Source organism: Oncorhynchus gorbuscha, linkage group LG04 (genome assembly GCF_021184085.1).
Source record: "Oncorhynchus gorbuscha isolate QuinsamMale2020 ecotype Even-year linkage group LG04, OgorEven_v1.0, whole genome shotgun sequence".
NCBI lineage: Eukaryota > Metazoa > Chordata > Actinopteri > Salmoniformes > Salmonidae > Oncorhynchus > Oncorhynchus gorbuscha.
Genome location: NC_060176.1, coordinates 85,899,774 through 85,919,502, shown reverse-complemented (window position 1 = coordinate 85,919,502; position 19,729 = coordinate 85,899,774). Strand labels below are relative to the sequence as shown.

Genomic DNA, 19,729 nt, shown 5'->3' with positions numbered 1-19,729 from the left:
ACTATTCTCCCTGTTGGTCCCTCCCTCTGTCCAGTGTCTCACTATTCTCCCTGTTGGTCCCTCCCTCTGTCCAGTGTCTCACTATTCTCCCTGTTGGTGGCTCCCTCTGTCCAGTGTCTCACTATTCTCCCTGTTGGTGGCTCCCTCTGTCCAGTGTCTCACTATTCTCCCTGTTGGTCCCTCCCTATGTCCAGTGTCTCACTATTCTCCCTGTTGGTCCCTCCCTCTGTCCAGTGTCTCACTATTCTCCTTGTTGGTCCCTCCCTCTTTCCAGTGTCTCACTATTCTCCCTGTTGGTGGCTCCCTCTGTCCAGTGTCTCACTATTCTCCCTGTTGGTCCCTCCCTCTGTCCAGTGTCTCACTATTCTCCCTGTTGGTCCCTCCCTCTGTCCAGTGTCTCACTATTCTCCCTGTTGGTGGCTCCCTCCCTCTGTCCAGTGTCTCACTATTCTCCCTGTTGGTCCCTCCCTCTGTCCAGTGTCTCACTATTCTCCCTGTTGGTGGCTCCCTCTGTCCAGTGTCTCACTATTCTCCCTGTTGGTCCCTCCCTCTGTCCAGTGTCTCACTATTCTCCCTGTTGGTGGGTCCCTCCCTCTGTCCAGTGTCTCACTATTCTCCCTGTTGGTGGCTCCCTCCCTCTGTCCAGTCTCACTATTCTCCCTGTTGGTGGCTCCCTCCCACTGTCCAGTATCTCACTATTCTCCCTGTTGGTGGCTCACTCCCTCTGTCCAGTGTCTCACTATTCTCCCTGTTGGTCCCTCCCTCTGTCCAGTGTCTCACTATTCTCCCTGTTGGTGGCTCCCTCCCTCTGTCCAGTGTCTCACTATTCTCCCCATTGGTGGCTCCTTCATTGGTGGCTCCCAGTATTGCTGGTAGTTGTACAAGTTGCTGTAGTAGGCTGCAGAGTTAAGGTAGGTAGGGTAGGGTTAAGGGTAGGTAGGGTAGGATTTAGGTAGGGTAGGGTTAAGGGTAGGTAGGGTAGGGTAGGATTTAGATAAGCTAGGGTTAAGGGTGGGCAGGGTAGGGTAGGGTTAAAGGTAGATAAGTTAGGATTTAGGTAGGGTAGGGTTAAGGGTAGGTAGGGTTGGATTTAGGTAGGGTAGGGTTGGGTTAAGGTAGGGTTAAGGGTAGGCAGGGTAGGGTTAAGGTAGGGTAGGGTTAAAGTAGGGTTGGGTTAAGGAAGGGTAGGGTTAAACTAGGGTTAAGGTAGGGTAGGGTTAAGGTAGGACAGGGTAGGGTTAAGGTAGGGTAGGGTTTACGTAGGGTAGGGTTAAGTTAGGTTAGGGTAAGGTAGATTAGGGTTAAGGTAGGGTAGGGTTAAGGTAGGGTAAAGTAGGGTTAAGGTAGGGTAGGGTTAAGGTAGGGTTAAGTAGGGTTAAGGTAGGGTAAGGTTAAGGTTAAGGTAGGATAGGGTTACGGTAGGTTAGGGTAGGGTTAAGGTAGGGTAGGGTTAAGAGTAGGGTATGGTTAAGAGTAGGGCAGGGTTAAGGTAGGGCAGGGTTAAGGTAGGGTAGGGTTAAGAGTAGGGTATGGTTAAGGTAGGGTGGGTAGGGTAGGGTCAAGGGTAGGGTTAAGGGTAGGAGAGGGTTAAGGGTAGGTTTAGGGTATGGTTAAGAATAGAGTGGGTTAGGGTAGAATGGGTTAGGGTATGGTTAAGAATAGAGTAGGGTTAAGGTAGGGTAGGTCGGGTAGGGTTAAGGTACAGTAAGGTTAAGGGTAGGGTTAAGGGTATGGTTAAGGGTAGAGTAGGGTTAAGGTAGGGTAAGTAGGGTAGGGTTAAGGTAGGGTAAGTAGGGTAGGGTTAAGGTAGGGTAGGTAGGGTAGGGTTAAGGTACAGTAAGGTTAAGGGTAGGGTTAAGGGTATGGTTAAGGGTAGGAAAGGGTTAAGGGTAGGAGAGGGTTAAGGTAGGGTAAGGAAGAGTATGGTTAAGGGTAGGGTTACGGTTATGGGTAGGATAGGGTTAAGGTACGGCAGGGTTAAGGTAGGATAGGGTTAAAGTAAGGTAGGGTAGGGTTAAGGTAGGGTAGGAATAAGGGTATGGTTAAGGGTATGGTTAAGGTAGAGTATGGTTAAGGGTAAGGTTAAGGGTAGGATTAAGGTTAGGGTTAAGGGTAGGATAGTGGTAAGGTAGGGTAGGGTTAAGGGTAGGGTTAAGGTAAGGTAAAGTGAAGGTAGAGTACGGTTAAGAGAAGGGTTAAGTTAGGGTAGGGTTACAGAGAGGTCTACCTGGTATTGTTGGTAGTTGTACAGGTTACTGTAGTAGGCTGTAGGGTAGGGTTAAGAGAAGGGTTAAGGTAGGGTAGGGTTACAGAGAGGTCTACCTGGTATTGTTGGTAGTTGTACAGGTTACTGTAGTAGGCTGTAGGGTAGGGTTAAGAGAAGGGTTAAGGTAGGGTAGGGTTACCGAGAGGTCTACCTGGTATTTTTGGTAGTTGTACAGGTTACTGTAGTAGGCTGTAGGGTAGGGTTAAGAGAAGGGTTAAGGTAGGGTAGGGTTACAGAGAGGTCTACCTGGTATTGTTGGTAGTTGTACAGGTTACTGTAGTAGGCTGTAGGGTAGGGTTAAGAGAAGGGTTAAGGTAGGGTAGGGTTACAGAGAGGTCTACCTGGTATTGTTGGTAGTTGTACAGGTTACTGTAGTAGGCTGTAGGGTAGGGTTAAGAGAAGGGTTAAGGTAGGGTAGGGTTACAGAGAGGTCTACCTGGTATTGTTGGTAGTTGTACAGGTTACTGTAGTAGGCTGTAGGGTAGCGTGACGGCTGGTAGAAGTTGTAGTAGGAGGTGTCCACCAGGAGGTCAGCTGTTCCGTCAGTAGACTGCCCCCTACTGAATGATGTGGGGCTGGATGACAGGCCAGAACGACTACCTACAAGGGATTGAGGACAGGGATAGAGGTCAGGCAGGGCCAGGTATACTGTCCCTCAGACCAAACCGACTCCCTGCAGGGACAGAGGAACAGGGTTAGGGTTAGAGGTCAGGCAGGGCCAGGTATACTGTCCCTCAGACCAGACCAACTCCCTGCAGGGACAGAGGAACAGGGTTAGGGTTAGAGGTCAGGCAGGGCCAGGTATACTGTCCCTCAGACCAGACCAACTCCCTGCAGGGACAGAGGAACAGGGTTAGGGTTAGAGGTCAGACAGGGCCAGGTATACTGTCCCTCACACCAGACCGACTCCCTGCAGGGACAGAGGAACAGGGTTAGGGTTAGAGGTCAGACAGGGCCAGGTATACTGTCCCTCAGACCAGACCGACTCCCTGCAGGGACAGAGGAACAGGGTTAGGGTTAGAGGTCAGACAGGGCCAGGTATACTGTCCCTCAGACCAGACCAACTCCCTGCAGGGACAGAGGAACAGGGTTAGGGTTAGAGGTCAGACAGGGCCAGGTATACTGTCCCTCAGACCAGACCGACTCCCTGCAGGGACAGAGGAACAGGGTTAGGGTTAGAGGTCAGACAGGGCCAGGTATACTGTCCCTCAGACCAGACCGACTCCCTGCAGGGACAGAGGAACAGGGTTAGAATGATGATGATGGAAATCCTCCAGCCAGTGTACTACCACCCCTAGTACACTGATACCAACTCTGCCAGTTCCAAGAGAGTTCACAAGGTTGGAAACTAATCACTGACGTTGGAGACTTATATCTCCCTCACTAACTTTAAGCATCAGCTGTCAGAGCAGCTTACCGGTTGGTGCAGCTGTACATAGCCCATCTGTAAATTGTCCATCCAACCAACTACCTACCTCATCCCCATTTTTGTTTTTTGTTTTTCTGTTATTTTGCACACCAGTATTTCTACTTGCACATCATCATCTGCACATCAATCACTCCAGTGTGAATTGCTAAATTGTAATTACTTCACCACTATGGCCTATTTATTGCCTGACCTCCTTACCTCATTTGCATACAGTGTATACAGATGTTCTATTGTGTTATTGACTGTGTGTTTGTTTATTCCATGTGTAACTCTGTGTTGTTGTTTTTGTTGCACTGCTTTGCTTTATCTTGGCCAGGTCGCAGTTGTAAATGAGGACATGTTCTCAACTGGCTTACCTGGTTAATTAAAGGTGTTCTCAACTGGCCACCTGGTTAAATAAAGGTGTTCTCAACTAGCCTACCTGGTTAAATAAAGGTGTTCTCAACTGGCCACGTGGTTAAATAAAGGTGTTCTCAACTGGCCTACCTGGTTAAATAAAGGTGTTCTCAACTAGCCTACCTGGTTAAATAAAGGTGTTCTCAACTAGCCTACCTGGTTAAATAAAGGTGTTCTCAACTAGCCTACCTGGTTAAATAAAGGTGTTCTCAACTAGCCTACCTGGTTAAATAAAGGTGTTCTCAACTGGCCACCTGGTTAAATAAAGGTGTTCTCAACTGGCCACCTTGTTAAATAAAGGTGTTCTCAACTAGCCACCTGGTTAAATAAAGGTGTTCTCAACTGGCCTACCTGGTTAAATAAATGTGTTCTCAACTAGTCTACCTGGTTAAATAAAGGTGTTCTCAACTAGCCTACCTGGTTAAATAAAGGTGTTCTCAACTAGCCTACCTGGTTAAATAAAGGTGTTCTCAACTAGCCTACCTGGTTAAATAAAGGTGTTCTCAACTAGCCTACCTGGTTAAATAAAGGTGTTCTCAACTAGCCTACCTGGTTAAATAAAGGTGTTCTCAACTGGCCACCTGGTTAAATAAAGGTGTTCTCATCTGGCCACCTGGTTAAATTAAGGTGTTCTCAACTAGCCACCTGGTTAAATAAAGGTGTTCTCAACTGGCCTACCTGGTTAAATAAAGGTGTTCTCAACTAGCCTACCTGGTTAAATAAAGGTGTTCTCAACTAGTCTACCTGGTTAAATAAAGGTGTTCTCAACTAGCCTACCTGGTTAAATAAAGGTGTTCTCAACTAGCCTACCTGGTTAAATAAAGGTGTTCTCAACTAGCCTACCTGGTTAAGTAAAGGTGTTCTCAACTAGTCTACCTGGTTAAATAAAGGTGTTCTCAACTAGCCTACATGGTTAAATAAAGGTGTTCTCAACTGGCCTACCTGGTTAAATAAAGGTGTTCTCAACTAGCCTACCTGGTTAAATAAAGGTGTTCTCAACTGGCCTACCTGGTTAAATAAAGGTGTTCTCAACTAGCCTACCTGGTTAAATAAAGGTGTTCTCAACTAGCCTACCTGGTTAAATAAAGGTGTTCTCAACTAGCCTACCTGGTTAAATAAAGGTGTTCTCAACTGGCCACCTGGTTAAATAAAGGTGTTCTCAACTGGCCACCTTGTTAAATAAAGGTGTTCTCAACTAGCCACCTGGTTAAATAAAGGTGTTCTCAACTGGCCTACCTGGTTAAATAAAGGTGTTCTCAACTAGCCTACCTGGTTAAATAAATGTGTTCTCAACTAGTCTACCTGGTTAAATAAAGGTGTTCTCAACTAGCCTACCTGGTTAAATAAAGGTGTTCTCAACTAGCCTACCTGGTTAAATAAAGGTGTTCTCAACTAGCCTACCTGGTTAAATAAAGGTGTTCTCAACTAGCCTACCTGGTTAAATAAAGGTGTTCTCAACTGGCCACCTGGTTAAATAAAGGTGTTCTCATCTGGCCACCTGGTTAAATAAAGGTGTTCTCAACTAGCCACCTGGTTAAATAAAGGTGTTCTCAACTGGCCTACCTGGTTAAATAAAGGTGTTCTCAACTAGCCTACCTGGTTAAATAAAGGTGTTCTCAACTAGTCTACCTGGTTAAATAAAGGTGTTCTCAACTAGCCTACCTGGTTAAATAAAGGTGTTCTCAACTAGCCTACCTGGTTAAATAAAGGTGTTCTCAACTAGCCTACCTGGTTAAATAAAGGTGTTCTCAACTAGTCTACCTGGTTAAATAAAGGTGTTCTCAACTAGCCTACCTGGTTAAATAAAGGTGTTCTCAACTAGCCTACCTGGTTAAATAAAGGTGATCTCAAGTGGCCTACCTGGTTAAATAAAGGTTCAATTAAACAAAAATCAATAAACGTCTTTCTGTTTTCAGTCAAGACATTTTTAGTTTTCAGTCCCACACAATAGCACCATCTACTGGTGGCTGTCATGAACTGATTCTTCCTGTCACTCTCCATCCTTCTCTTCATTGGTAAAACCATACATACAAAACAATGTGGCATGCCAGCAAAGCAACAACACCACACTAAACAAAACATTAGTTGCACTATAACGGTGACAAACTGTGCTCACAAACTGTGAGGGCCAACATAAAGTTGTCCCAACACCTTACCACTGCTACAGTTCATTCAGCCTCTTTTACTGCCTGTTAAAAAAAACATAGCTGATATGGCTGACTTGCTTTTTAAACAAATGTGGTTCCTGCTGACAATTGAGATGTACAAACTATGGCATAGGGGGACGACAAGCGGATAAGAGGCAATCCGTAATTTCGATTAAGACATTAAGAGAGAGACGACGGGCATAGTCAATTTAACTATTTCTTCGGCACTTTTGAAATGTACAGCGACAGAATTCAGAACATGAGCCGTTCTTACTTACAGTATTCTACCTGTACACCAAGTCAGAACCGTAGGATAAATAAAGAGGGCATATAAGCAGACAATGAAAGCTCTTACAATATTCAATGATTACATTTCTCTGAACATTGAACGCCGTTTGGGTCTTTGCGTGTCAAACAAGATACATGTCATAACATTATTTGACACATTAAATAAGCTTTTAATTTGATATGTCAAATAACATAATTATGTTAGAGAATGTTGTGTGTTCTGAATTTGCACATGCAAGCCAAGCGCCACCACTACTAGCAGTAGCACTGTCAAAGCTGTACAAAAAAAGTTGCAACAAGCACACAACGGCCACAAACGGTGAAAACAGACCAAATTATTAGGGCGAGGAACATGGGCTACTAACAGCTTACGACACAACATACACTTAGTATTACTTTCTCAGCTACAGTATAGATATCTCCCTGACATATTACAGCATTATAGCAGCAGCATAAGACATGTAGTAATGTGCTTGAACAGGAATGTGGCGCAGCGGTCCATCGTGAGGAAATTCTGTCATCAAATAGAAAAATTTGAACGACAGTTCAAACATATTTTCCCAGTCGGAGCTCGTTTTCCCAGTCGGAGCTCGTTTTCCCAGTCGGAGCTCGTTTTCCCAGTCGGAGCTCGTTTTCCCAGTCGGAGCTCGTTTTCCCAGACGGAGTTCGTTTTCCCAGTCGGAGCTCGTTTTCCCAGTCGGAGCTCGTTTTCCCAGTCGGAGCTCGTTTTCCCAGTCGGAGCTCGTTTTCCCGAGTTGTCTTGAACTCACAGTTAGCCACTGATTCCTTCCCAAACCACGCATTGTTGAATTTGCGATTTACAACTTGTTGCTACAAGACCATGGTGCTTGCCTACGGAGCTGTGAGGGGAACGGCACCTCAGTACCTCCAGGCTCTGATCAGGCCCTACACCCAAACAAGGGCACTGCGTTCATCCACCTCTGGCCTGCTCACCTCCCTACCACTGAGGAAGTACAGTTCCCGCTCAGCCCAGTCAAAACTGTTCGCTGCTCTGGCCCCCCAATGGTGGAACAAACTCCCTCACGACGCCAGGACAGCGGAGTCAATCACCACCTTCCGGAGACACCTGAAACCCCACCTCTTTAAGGAATACCTAGGATAGGATAAGTAATCCCTCTCACCCCCCCCCTTTAAGATTTAGATGCACTATTGTAAAGTGACTGTTCCACTGGATGTCGTAAGGTGAATGCACCAATTTGTAAGATCGCTCTGGATAAGAGCGTCTGCTAAATGACTTAAATGTAAATGTTGTTGTGTAATGTTGAAAAGAATTTGATTGTCGACTTGATTCATGGCGACGACTGCTAGCTTGCTAGCTAAGATTTTGAAAGTATGATGTTGACATGATCACTCCAATCAAAGCTACGCGTGATTTGATGTCATTCTATCTGTGGCCAATGACCTTGAGCCATCTTGGATGGGCATTTCTAATATAACTCTATGGCAGAACCCAAGGGTCAAAATATTTGAGCTCTAACCTTAGAATTGGGGATGACGTGCTGTCCCATGAGTGACAGAAAACTGAGCCAATCAGGCTCAACACTGTATATTCTGCTGGCTGCCCCACCACCACAGAAAGCACTGAGCTCGGCTGAAACACCTGCATTTTGGAGCTGCTTTACTCAAGAAAACAAAAAAGAGATCATGTTTGTATGCAGCTTTATTAACTCAATTACATGTGATTTTTTTTACATTGCCTGCAAACTGATATGTGACACATATTAATGCCAAAATAACAAGCGCAACAGGCAAGCCTCCCCCCCTGAAAACAAAGTGTATTATTATTTGTATTATATTTGTGTACCTAAAAGTGTGGGGCTCTGCCCTGAATTACGGGTCGCCACTGCATACAACTCACACAAGAACAACATTATCAATGGATGAAACAACAACTAACCTACCTCAAGGAGTTGCATTAAGGCATATTTACCATATCAACAACTAACCTACCTCAAGGAGTTGCATTAAGGCATATTTACCATATCAACAACTAACCTACCTCAAGGAGTTGCATTAAGGCATATTTACCATATCAACAACTAACCTACCTCAAGGAGTTGCATTAAGGCATATTTACCATATCAACAACTAACCTACCTCAAGGAGTTGCATTAAGGCATATTTACCATATCAACAACTAACCTACCTCAAGGAGCTGCATTAAGGCATATTTACCATATCAACAACTAACCTACCTCAAGGAGTTGCATTAAGGCATATTTACCATATCAACAACTAACCTACCTCAAGGAGTTGCATTAAGGCATATTTACCATATCAACAACTAACCTACCTCAAGGAGTTGCATTAAGGCATATTTACCATATCAACAACTAACCTACCTCAAGGAGTTGCATTAAGGCATATTTACCATATCAACAACTAACCTACCTCAAGGAGTTGCATTAAGGCATATTTACCATATCAACAACTAACCTACCTCAAGGAGCTGCATTAAGGCATATTTACCATATCAACAACTAACCTACCTCAAGGAGTTGCATTAAGGCATATTTACCATATCAACAACTAACCTACCTCAAGGTGTTGCATTAAGGCATATTTACCATATCAACAACTAACCTACCTCAAGGAGTTGCATTAAGGCATATTTACCATATCAACAACTAACCTACCTCAAGGAGTTGCATTAAGGCATATTTACCATATCAACAACTAACCTACCTCAAGGAGTTGCATTAAGGCATATTTACCATATCAACAACTAACCTACCTCAAGGAGCTGCATTAAGGCATATTTACCATATCAACAACTAACCTACCTCAAGGAGCTGCATTAAGGCATATTTACCATATCAACAACTAACCTACCTCAAGGAGCTGCATTAAGGCATATTTACCATATCAACAACTAACCTACCTCAAGGAGTTGCATTAAGGCATATTTACCATATCAACAACTAACCTACCTCAAGGAGTTGCATTAAGGCATATTTACCATATCAACAACTAACCTACCTCAAGGAGTTGCATTAAGGCATATTTACCATATCAACAACTAACCTACCTCAAGGAGCTGCATTAAGGCATATTTACCATATCAACAACTAACCTACCTCAAGGAGTTGCATTAAGGCATATTTACCATATCAACAACTAACCTACCTCAAGGAGCTGCATTAAGGCATATTTACCATATCAACAACTAACCTACCTCAAGGAGTTGCATTAAGGCATATTTACCATATCAACAACTAACCTACCTCAAGGAGTTGCATTAAGGCATATTTACCATATCAACAACTAACCTACCTCAAGGAGTTGCATTAAGGCATATTTACCATATCAACAACTAACCTACCTCAAGGAGCTGCATTAAGGCATATTTACCATATCAACAACTAACCTACCTCAAGGAGTTGCATTAAGGCATATTTACCATATCAACAACTAACCTACCTCAAGGAGCTGCATTAAGGCATATTTACCATATCAACAACTAACCTACCTCAAGGAGTTGCATTAAGGCATATTTACCATATCAACAACTAACCTACCTCAAGGAGTTGCATTAAGGCATATTTACCATATCAACAACTAACCTACCTCAAGGAGTTGCATTAAGGCATATTTACCATATCAACAACTAACCTACCTCAAGGAGTTGCATTAAGGCATATTTACCATATCAACAACTGTCCTCATCATGTGTTGGGATATCTGGAGTCAACAAAGACACATTTGTCTCAAGCTTCTGCCAGATTCAGCTCTGTGGTATATCTCACTATCAGTAGATTAGGAGACAGAAGTGTTGTGTGTGTCCCAGGTCTGACCGTTGTCCTCATGGCTGAATCACTGAGTGCTCAACTCCTCTCCTCTCTGTCACCGGTCCAGGGGCCACAAACACACACAGTGGCAGCAGCCTTGACCGGGTTGGTATTCCAGTCCAGAGCTGATATCAGGCTTGAAGGAACAAACTGTTTCTGCCTCCTTACTTCCTCTACCACAGAGTGATCAAAAGATGGACTTGAGGCTGGTACCAGGACTGTACTATAGTACCAGGACATCAGGACTAGGACTACACTATAGTACCAGGACATCAGGACTACACTGATAGTACCAGGACATCAGGACTACACTGATAGTACCAGGACATCAGGACTAGGACTACACTATAGTACCAGGACATCAGGACTATACTGATAGTACCAGGACTGTACTATAGTACCAGGACATCAGGACTAGGACTACCCTATAGTACCAAGACATCAGGACTATACTGATAGTACCAGGACATCAGGACTAGGACTACACTATAGTACCAGGACATCAGGACTACACTGATAGTACCAGGACATCAGGACTAGGACTACACTATAGTACCAGGACATCAGGACTAGGACTACACTATAGTACCAGGACATCAGGACTACACTGATAGTACCAGGACATCAGGACTATACTGATAGTACCAGGACTGTACTATAGTACCAGGACATCAGGACTACACTGATAGTACCAGGACATCAGGACTATACTGATAGTACCAGGACTGTACTATAGTACCAGGACATCAGGACTAGGACTACACTATAGTACCAGGACATCAGGACTATACTGATAGTACCAGGACTGTACTATAGCACCAGGACATCAGGACTAGGACTACACTATAGTACCAGGACATCAGGACTATACTGATAGTACCAGGACTGTACTATAGTACCAGGACATCAGGACTAGGACTACACTATAGTACCAGGACTGTACTATAGCACCAGGACATCAGGACTAGGACTACACTATAGTACCAGGACATCAGGACTAGGACTACACTATAGTACCAGGACTGTACTATAGTACCAGGACATCAGGACTAGGACTACCCTATAGTACCAAGACATCAGGACTATACTGATAGTACCAGGACATCAGGACTAGGACTACACTATAGTACCAGGACATCAGGACTAGGACTATACTATAGTACCAGGACTGTACTATAGTACCAGGACATCAGAAATATACTGATAGTACTAGGACATCAGGACTAGGACTACACAGAAAGTCCTCCACATGAGATGCTGTACACTGTCCTCCCAATGTCTGCAGAGCCAGTTGTGTCCACTGTCCTCCCAATGTCTGCAGAGCCAGTTGTGTCCACTGTCCTCCCAATGTCTGCAGAGTCAGTTGTGTCCACTGTCCTCAATGTCTGCAGAGCCAGTTGTGTCCACTGTCCTGCCAATGTCTGCAGAGCCAGTTGTGTCCACGTCCTCCCAATGTCTGCAGAGCCAGTTGTGTCCACTGTCCTCCCAATGTCTGCAGAGTCAGTTGTGTCCACTGTCCTCTCAATGTCTGCAGAGTCAGTTGTGTCCACTGTCCTCTCAATGTCTGCAGAGCCAGTTGTGTCCACTGTCCTCTCAATGTCTGCAGAGCCAGTTGTGTCCACTGTCCTCTCAATGTCTGCAGAGCCAGTTGTGTCCACTGTCCTCCCAATGTCTGCAGAGTCAGTTGTGTCCACTGTCCTCTCAATGTCTGCAGAGCCAGTTGTGTCCACATCAAAATTGCATTGACAGGCGGTCCTGAGATCAAAGGCTTTTGAGATCAAATCGCAGAGCTGCATGTAGCCACATGCGCACATTTGTTGATATTCCTTGCTAGTTAGTCAGTTATTTGCCCAGTTATAGCACATTTTTGGTCGGCAAACAGGGTTCGTAGGGATATGAAAATCCTGTAAAAGTCATAGCGTGTGCACCTGCATGTGTGATTAGGCCTGTGGGCCGCCCCCCTTTTGTAGGTCCACAATGATTTTTTAGAATTGGAGCAAACATGCTTTGAAACTGCAACATTTGTCTCTATGCACCAGCCGTCGGGGGGGGGGGGGGGGGGGGTCCCCAAAAGGCTAGGGTCGGGACTGACTGCGTGTGTGGGTTATGAATGTGGGTACCCGCCAGCCACTGCTGCCACTCATAATGTGTTCAGATTCTTTGTGGCCCCCACCCCTATCAAAATTGCCCATCCCTGGCCTATAAGATAATGATAGACAACAGACTAACTAGATAGCCAATTCAAAACATAACATGTAGCCTGGCTAACTATCTCACTAGTTAACTAATTAGCTAATAGGATCTATTAATGTCATTGTCATGTCTGATGTCCTAAAATAAATATTGTGAATAACCGCAAATGAATGGTTGTGTTCATAAACCAAAACACTCCTGTTGGAAAACACCTCTAAAGCAATGAAATAACTGCAAAACACCTGTTGGAAAACACTTCTAAAGCAATGAAATAACTGCAAAACACCTGTTGGAAAACACTTCTAAAGCAATGAAATAACTGCAAAACACCTGTTGGAAAACACTTCTAAAGCAATGAAATAACTGCAAAACACCTGTTGGAAAACACTTCTAAAGCAATGAAATAACTGCAAAACACCTGTTGGAAAACACTTCTAAAGCAATGAAATAACTGCAAAACACCTGTTGGAAAACACTTCTAAAGCAATGAAATAACTGCAAAACACCTGTTGGAAAACACCTCTAAAGCAATGAAATAACTGCAAAACACCTGTTGGAAAACACTTCTAAAGCAATGAAATAACTGCAAAACACCTGTTGGAAAACACCTCTAAAACAATGAAATAACTGCAAAACACCTGTTGGAAAACACCTCTAAAACAATGAAATAACTGCAAAACACCTGTTGGAAAACACCTCTAAAACAATGAAATAACTGCAAAACACCTGTTGGAAAACACCTCTAAAACAATGAAATAACTGCAAAACACCTGTTGGAAAACACTTCTAAAGCAATGAAATAACTGCAAAACACCTGTTGGAAAACACCTCTAAAGCAATGAAATAACTGCAAAATAATTCTGACACAGTTGGAAAGCTGTTATTCCCCAATATTCAACACTGGCCAAGTCATTCTGACAACATTCAAATATTCTTAGAATAGCCTAAACCACAAATAACTACCAATGCTGGCAATAGATCTCCAGTGAAACCTGCCTTACCAGGCAGATAACCAAGTTAGTTAGTTACCTTGCTTTGAGGTAGCCAACCTAAGCCATTTGATCCCTGATTCATTAAAGTAGGATAGTATTTTATAAAGACATAATAAGCATTTGGTTGTAATTGGGATGTTGTAATATTTCTTCGGCCAACCATCCTCCAGGAGAACCTTAAAGGGAGAGGGTTCTATTTTGAGACAAGCTTGACTCTGCAAAGAGGCCAATAGGCAGGGGGGAGCCTGCATTTACATCTGCTAATAATAATAATAATCATAATAATCATAATGATAACAATAATTGTATTGTGTAAAGTGGTTCCTTGCATCATTCAACAGAATTTGATGTCACCATTTTGGCCCCTGGTGTTACAGACCATTACAAGTGACTTGAGCTTTAAGACAAGGAAACAAATCAGTCCTACTTGTTCAAAAGGACTAGTGGCTAAAAAAGTTCATAATATAATAATAATAATATATGCCATTTAGCAGACGCTTTTATCCAAAGCGACTTACAGTCATGTGTGCATACATTCTACGTATGGGTGGTCCCGGGGATCGAACCCACTACCCTGGCGTTACAAGCTCCATGCTCTACCAACTGAGCCCTGTGGTAGGGCGGTGGTGTTTGATTTTAATATGTTCAACTGCTCTAATCCCAATAGTTATAAACATAGGTACTAGATTATATCAGTTGTGGTAGTCACTGTGTTATAAACATAGGGACCAGATTATATTAGTTGTGGTAGTCATGGGATTATACTGTGTTATAAACATAGGGACCAGATTATATTAGTTGTGGTAGTCATGGGATTATACTGTGTTATAAACATAGGGACCAGATTATATTAGTTGTGGTAGTCATGGGATTATACTGTGTTATAAACATAGGGACCAGATTATATTAGTTGTGGTAGTCATGGCATTATACTGTGTTATAAACATAGGGACCAGATTATATTAGTTGTGGTAGTCACTGTGTTATAAACAGAGGAACCAGATTATATTAGTTGTGGTAGTCACTGTGTTATAAACAGAGGAACCAGATTATATTAGTTGTGGTAGTCATGGCATTATACTGTGTTATAAACATAGGGACCAGATTATATTAGTTGTGGTAGTCACTGTGTTATAAACATAGGGACCAGATTATATTAGTTGTGGTAGTCACTGTGTTATAAACATAGGGACCAGATTATATTAGTTGTGGTAGTCACTGTGTTATAAACAGAGGAACCAGATTATATTAGTTGTGGTAGTCACTGTGTTATAAACAGAGGAACCAGATTATATTAGTTGTGGTAGTCACTGTGTTATAAACAGAGGAACCAGATTATATTAGTTGTGGTAGTCACTGTGTTATAAACAGAGGAACCAGATTATATTAGTTGTGGTAGTCATGGCATTATACTGTGTTATAAACATAGGGACCAGATTATATTAGTTGTGGTAGTCACTGTGTTATAAACAGAGGAACCAGATTATATTAGTTGTGGTAGTCATGGCATTATACTGTTATAAACATAGGGACCAGATTATATTAGTTGTGGTAGTCACTGTGTTATAAACAGAGGAACCAGATTATATTAGTTGTGGTAGTCATGGCATTATAATGTGTTATAAACATAGGGACCAGATTATATTAGTTGTGGTAGTCACTGTGTTATAAACATAGGGACCAGATTATATTAGTTGTGGTAGTCACTGTGTTATAAACATAGGGACCAGATTATATTAGTTGTGGTAGTCACTGTGTTATAAACATAGGGACCAGATTATATTAGTTGTGGTAGTCACTGTGTTATAAACAGAGGACCCAGATTATATTAGTTGTGGTAGTCATGGCATTATAATGTGTTATAAACATAGGGACCAGATTATATTAGTTGTGGTAGTCACTGTGTTATAAACATAGGGACCAGATTATATTAGTTGTGGTAGTCATGGCATTATACTGTGTTATAAACATAGGGACCAGATTTACATCGGTAACACTAATATGTGGGTGGATGCACATGGATTGAATGTGTGTCATATATACCTGTATTAGAAGGTGAGGTACCAGCTGAGGTGTTTCCACAGGTAGGTGATCGTCCTCCAGACACCGAGGACAGACAGTCTCCAGTGGGCTCATTCTTCACAACAACCTCCTGACTGGACAGCGTGGCTGGGCTACAGAGCCCCATCTCCTCCTCTTGAGCCTGCTGCCTTCGCAGAGCCACCTGCACACACACAGAGAGAAAGAGACACACACACACACAGAGAGAGAAAGAGGCACACACACACACACAGAGAAAGAGGCACACACACACAGAGAGAAAGAGGCACACACACACACACAGAAAGAGGCACACACACACACACACAGAAAGAGGGACACACACACACACAGAAAGAGGGACACACACACACAGAGAAAGAGGGACACACACACAGAGAGAAGGAGGCACACACACACACAGAGAAAGAGGAACACACACACACACACAGAGAAAGGGACACACACACACAGAGAAAGGGACACACACACACAGAGAAAGAGACACACACACACAGAGAAAGAGGGACACACACACACACAGAGAAAGAGGGACACACACACACAGAGAAAGAGGCACACACACACACAGAAACAGTTAGTTACTGTATTGAGGAAGGATAGAGACATGACAGACATACAAGCAGGAAGGTACAGACAGACAGACAGACAGACAGACAGACAGACAGACAGACAGACAGACAGACAGACAGACAGACAGACAGACAGACAGACAGACAGACAGACAGACAGACAGACAGACAGACAGACAGACAGACAGACAGACAGACAGACAGACAGACAGACAGACAGACAGACAGACAGACAGACAGACAGACAGACAGACAGACAGACAGACAGACAGACAGACAGACAGACAGACAGACAGACAGACAGACAGACAGACAGACAGACAGACAGACAGACAGACAGACAGACAGACAGACAGACAGACAGACAGACAGACAGACAGACAGACAGACAGACAGACAGACAGACAGACAGACAGACAGACAGACAGACAGACAGACAGACAGACAGACAGTTCCGCATACTCCTGGACCTCATTGGCCAGTTCCACCACCCAGATTAAGCCTACTCGTGGACCTCATTGGCCAGTTCCCACACGCAGCCTGCTCCTGGACCTCATTGCCAGTTCCCACACCCAGTCTGCTCCTGGACTTCATTGGCCAGTTCCCACACCCAGATTAAGCCTGCTCCTGGACCTCATTGGCCAGTTCCCACACCCAGATTAAGCCTGCTCCTGGACCTCATTGGCCAGTTCCCACACCCAGCCTGCTCCTGGACCTCATTGGCCAGTTTCCACACCCAGATTAAGCCTGCTCCTGGACCTCATTGGCCAGTTCCCACACCCAGCCTGCTCCTGGACCTCATTGGCCAGTTCCCACACCCAGATTAAGCCTACTCCTGGACCTCATTGGCCAGTTCCCACACCCAGCCTGCTCCTGGACCTCATTGGCCAGTTCCCACACCCAGCCTGCTCCTGGACCTCATTGGCCAGTTCCCACACCCAGATTAAGCCTGCTTCTGGACCTCATTGGCCAGTTCCCACACCCAGATTAAGCCTACTCCTGGACCTCATTGGCCAGTTTCCACACCCAGATTAAGCCTACTCCTGGACCACATTGGCCAGTTTCCACACCCAGATTAAGCCTACTCCTGGACCTCATTGGCCAGTTCCCACACCCAGATTAAGCCTGCTCCTGGACCTCATTGGCCAGTTCCCACACCCAGCCTACTCCTGGACCTGATGTAAAATGCATGAGAATATCTTTGGGTTTACTTTGACCACAGCCTGTTTTTAATTCATATTAGCTCCTATCTTTGTCCACCAAATCTACATACATGAAAATATAGGAATTCCTGCATGTCAGTGAACTTGCAAACAATTGGACATTACAAACTTTAAAAACATTTTATTGTCTCACAATCATATATCCTGAAGAAGGCTTACTGACAGACAGACAGGAGTGACTTCAGCTTCTTCCACTCCGAGCAGATTAGGTTACTCTACATGTAGCCTATCTGACTAAAATATTGACCTTGAGCGAATTAGACAAATTCCACAAAGCCACCAGTCTCTCTGATCATCAGAGTTCGTCATAAACTTCCTTCACTTTGGACTCCGTTTTAGTAAGCTACAAGTAGCCCAAATTAAAGTGCCTTGTAGTAAAATTATAGTTTACAAATTACAATGCAGCATATATTTAAAGCAAAATTGATAGAGTACATTTTGGCACTATTCTAACATCGTATTTCAATAACCCGGGTTCCATCCATGCTTCAGGTTATGTATTGGTCTTCACATTTAGCTGTCTGAGGGAAACTCCAGCATGATGGTGTATTCACATTGTAGCAGATTGTAGCCACCTACCTATTCAATGTATCCATGTATCTAAACAAATGCCTTTGTTGTGATCAACTGTGTAAATACGGAACATAAACAAACAACTGTAGGATGAAAAGAAAATAAATCTGACAGACTATTTGAAAACCACAGCAGCAAACTGTAGCTAATAAATGATTGCTAACGTTAACTAGCTAAAGTTAGCTAGTTCCACACAGCACAATGCACAATCCACGCATGCATATAATTGCAAAACAGCATTATTTACATTTACTGTGGAAAAAAACCAATGCATAGTTTAATCGAAAGATCCTAATACAATGCACTATTGCAAACTACAGTAGTTCCCTACCTGGGCCGCCATAACTCTCTGCCGCTCCGCGATCAGTTTGCACTTCTGGCACTGGCAGTCTCTCCAGTTGCAGAAGCGCTTGTGTCCCTTCAGCGGCGACACGTAGCCGTGGTTCCTGCACCGGGAGCACTTGGGCATCCGCGGGGGTTTCTTCCCAGGCGACGCGGACGGGGGACCGGCACACTCCAGCAGCTTGGTCTGCTCGTCGTCGCTCATTGTCGGGGTGGTAAGTGGTAGATGGTGACTGTGGCTTCTGGCCGGTTGCAGGAAAATCTTCAGCAAAAAAAAAAAAACTGATGCTCGTCGACCAACGGCTCTTCCCTCGCGACACAAGTGACAACTAGTACGGTGAGTTTATCTTATTGAAGTTTTTAATGTCGCGAGAAGTTGATGCAATATTGAGAACCTACAAGGTTGCTGTCCCACGTGTACTCTCACCCTCCAACGTCACCGTGGACAGTTTGGCCCAAACTCAGCATTCCAGGCCGTAGGGGGGTGATGGCATGCCTGACCCAGCGCAGTCCTGGCGGGCACTCCTCTCCTCTACCCACTCGCTGACCGGATGAACCCTGGCACTGTATAATGAAGATCTATCTTGCCAGGAAGTTGTTTTAACATAATGCTTTCCCTCAGAGTTTAATGTATGCAACAGTGCCACGTTTATCAAATTTGACCTTGCAAAGCCCTCTGAACGCTACCCAGTGGGCATTACGACAGTGATCAAGACGAATTTTTCTGGTTGAAATGTGATCGGGACATCTAACCAGATCATAACTAGATGAAGACATATTTTTCATGATGTCTTTTTAGCGTCTTATTTTGATTAATATCTGTGTTTTGTTTGAAATCTGATTATACAAGTTATCTAAATGCTACTCAATTAATAGACATCAATCTACAGTATATAAACATGTGCATAGTGTTTGTCGGTCATGCACACATTGCATATAATACACTATTCCAATTGGAGTAATGTTATTTTTCAGCAGGGTGATTCAGTTTAACACATTTGGTAAACGAACAGTTGGCAGAGCGCACCACAGCAGGTTAGGGTCTGGTGGTATATTGTACCCAGTCATCACACTGGGCTCGGGCATATTCCGTTTGAGACTGTGGACTAATGCATTTCTTGTTGGACTGCATTGTTTTTGACAAAGTTCATTTGGGAGATCCGTTTGTACTATCAATGACTGTGAAGAGAACAGTGGATTCAATCTAGAAGCAGACTTTTTTGATGAATTGTGTCGATGTGTCACCTCAGAAGTAACCTGTATTGATCTAGATTAATTAATTCACCTCAGAAGTAACCTGTATTGATCTAGATTAATTAATTCACCTCAGAAGTAACCTGTATTGATCTAGATTAATTAATTCACCTCAGAAGTAACCTGTATTGATCTAGATTAATTAATTCACCTCAGAAGTAACCTGTATTGATCTGGCTAAATT

The 19,729-nt window shown here is 43.7% G+C and overlaps 1 protein-coding gene across 1 annotated transcript in view; it reads right to left on the bottom strand.

The window, feature by feature from the left end:
• dmrt1 (doublesex and mab-3 related transcription factor 1) overlaps positions 1 to 18,821 on the bottom strand; it is a 56,733-nt gene extending 37,912 nt beyond the window's left edge. Inside the window, exons 1-3 of the mRNA XM_046345475.1 lie at positions 18,281 to 18,821; positions 15,564 to 15,744; positions 2,703 to 2,866 (exon numbers count right to left, since the gene is read on the bottom strand). Of these exons, the coding sequence (XP_046201431.1) occupies positions 2,703 to 2,866; positions 15,564 to 15,744; positions 18,281 to 18,496 (561 nt within the window). The 5' untranslated portion in view covers positions 18,497 to 18,821. The remainder of the gene's footprint in view (positions 1 to 2,702; positions 2,867 to 15,563; positions 15,745 to 18,280) is intronic.
• Between the last annotated feature and the right edge of the window lie 908 nt (positions 18,822 to 19,729).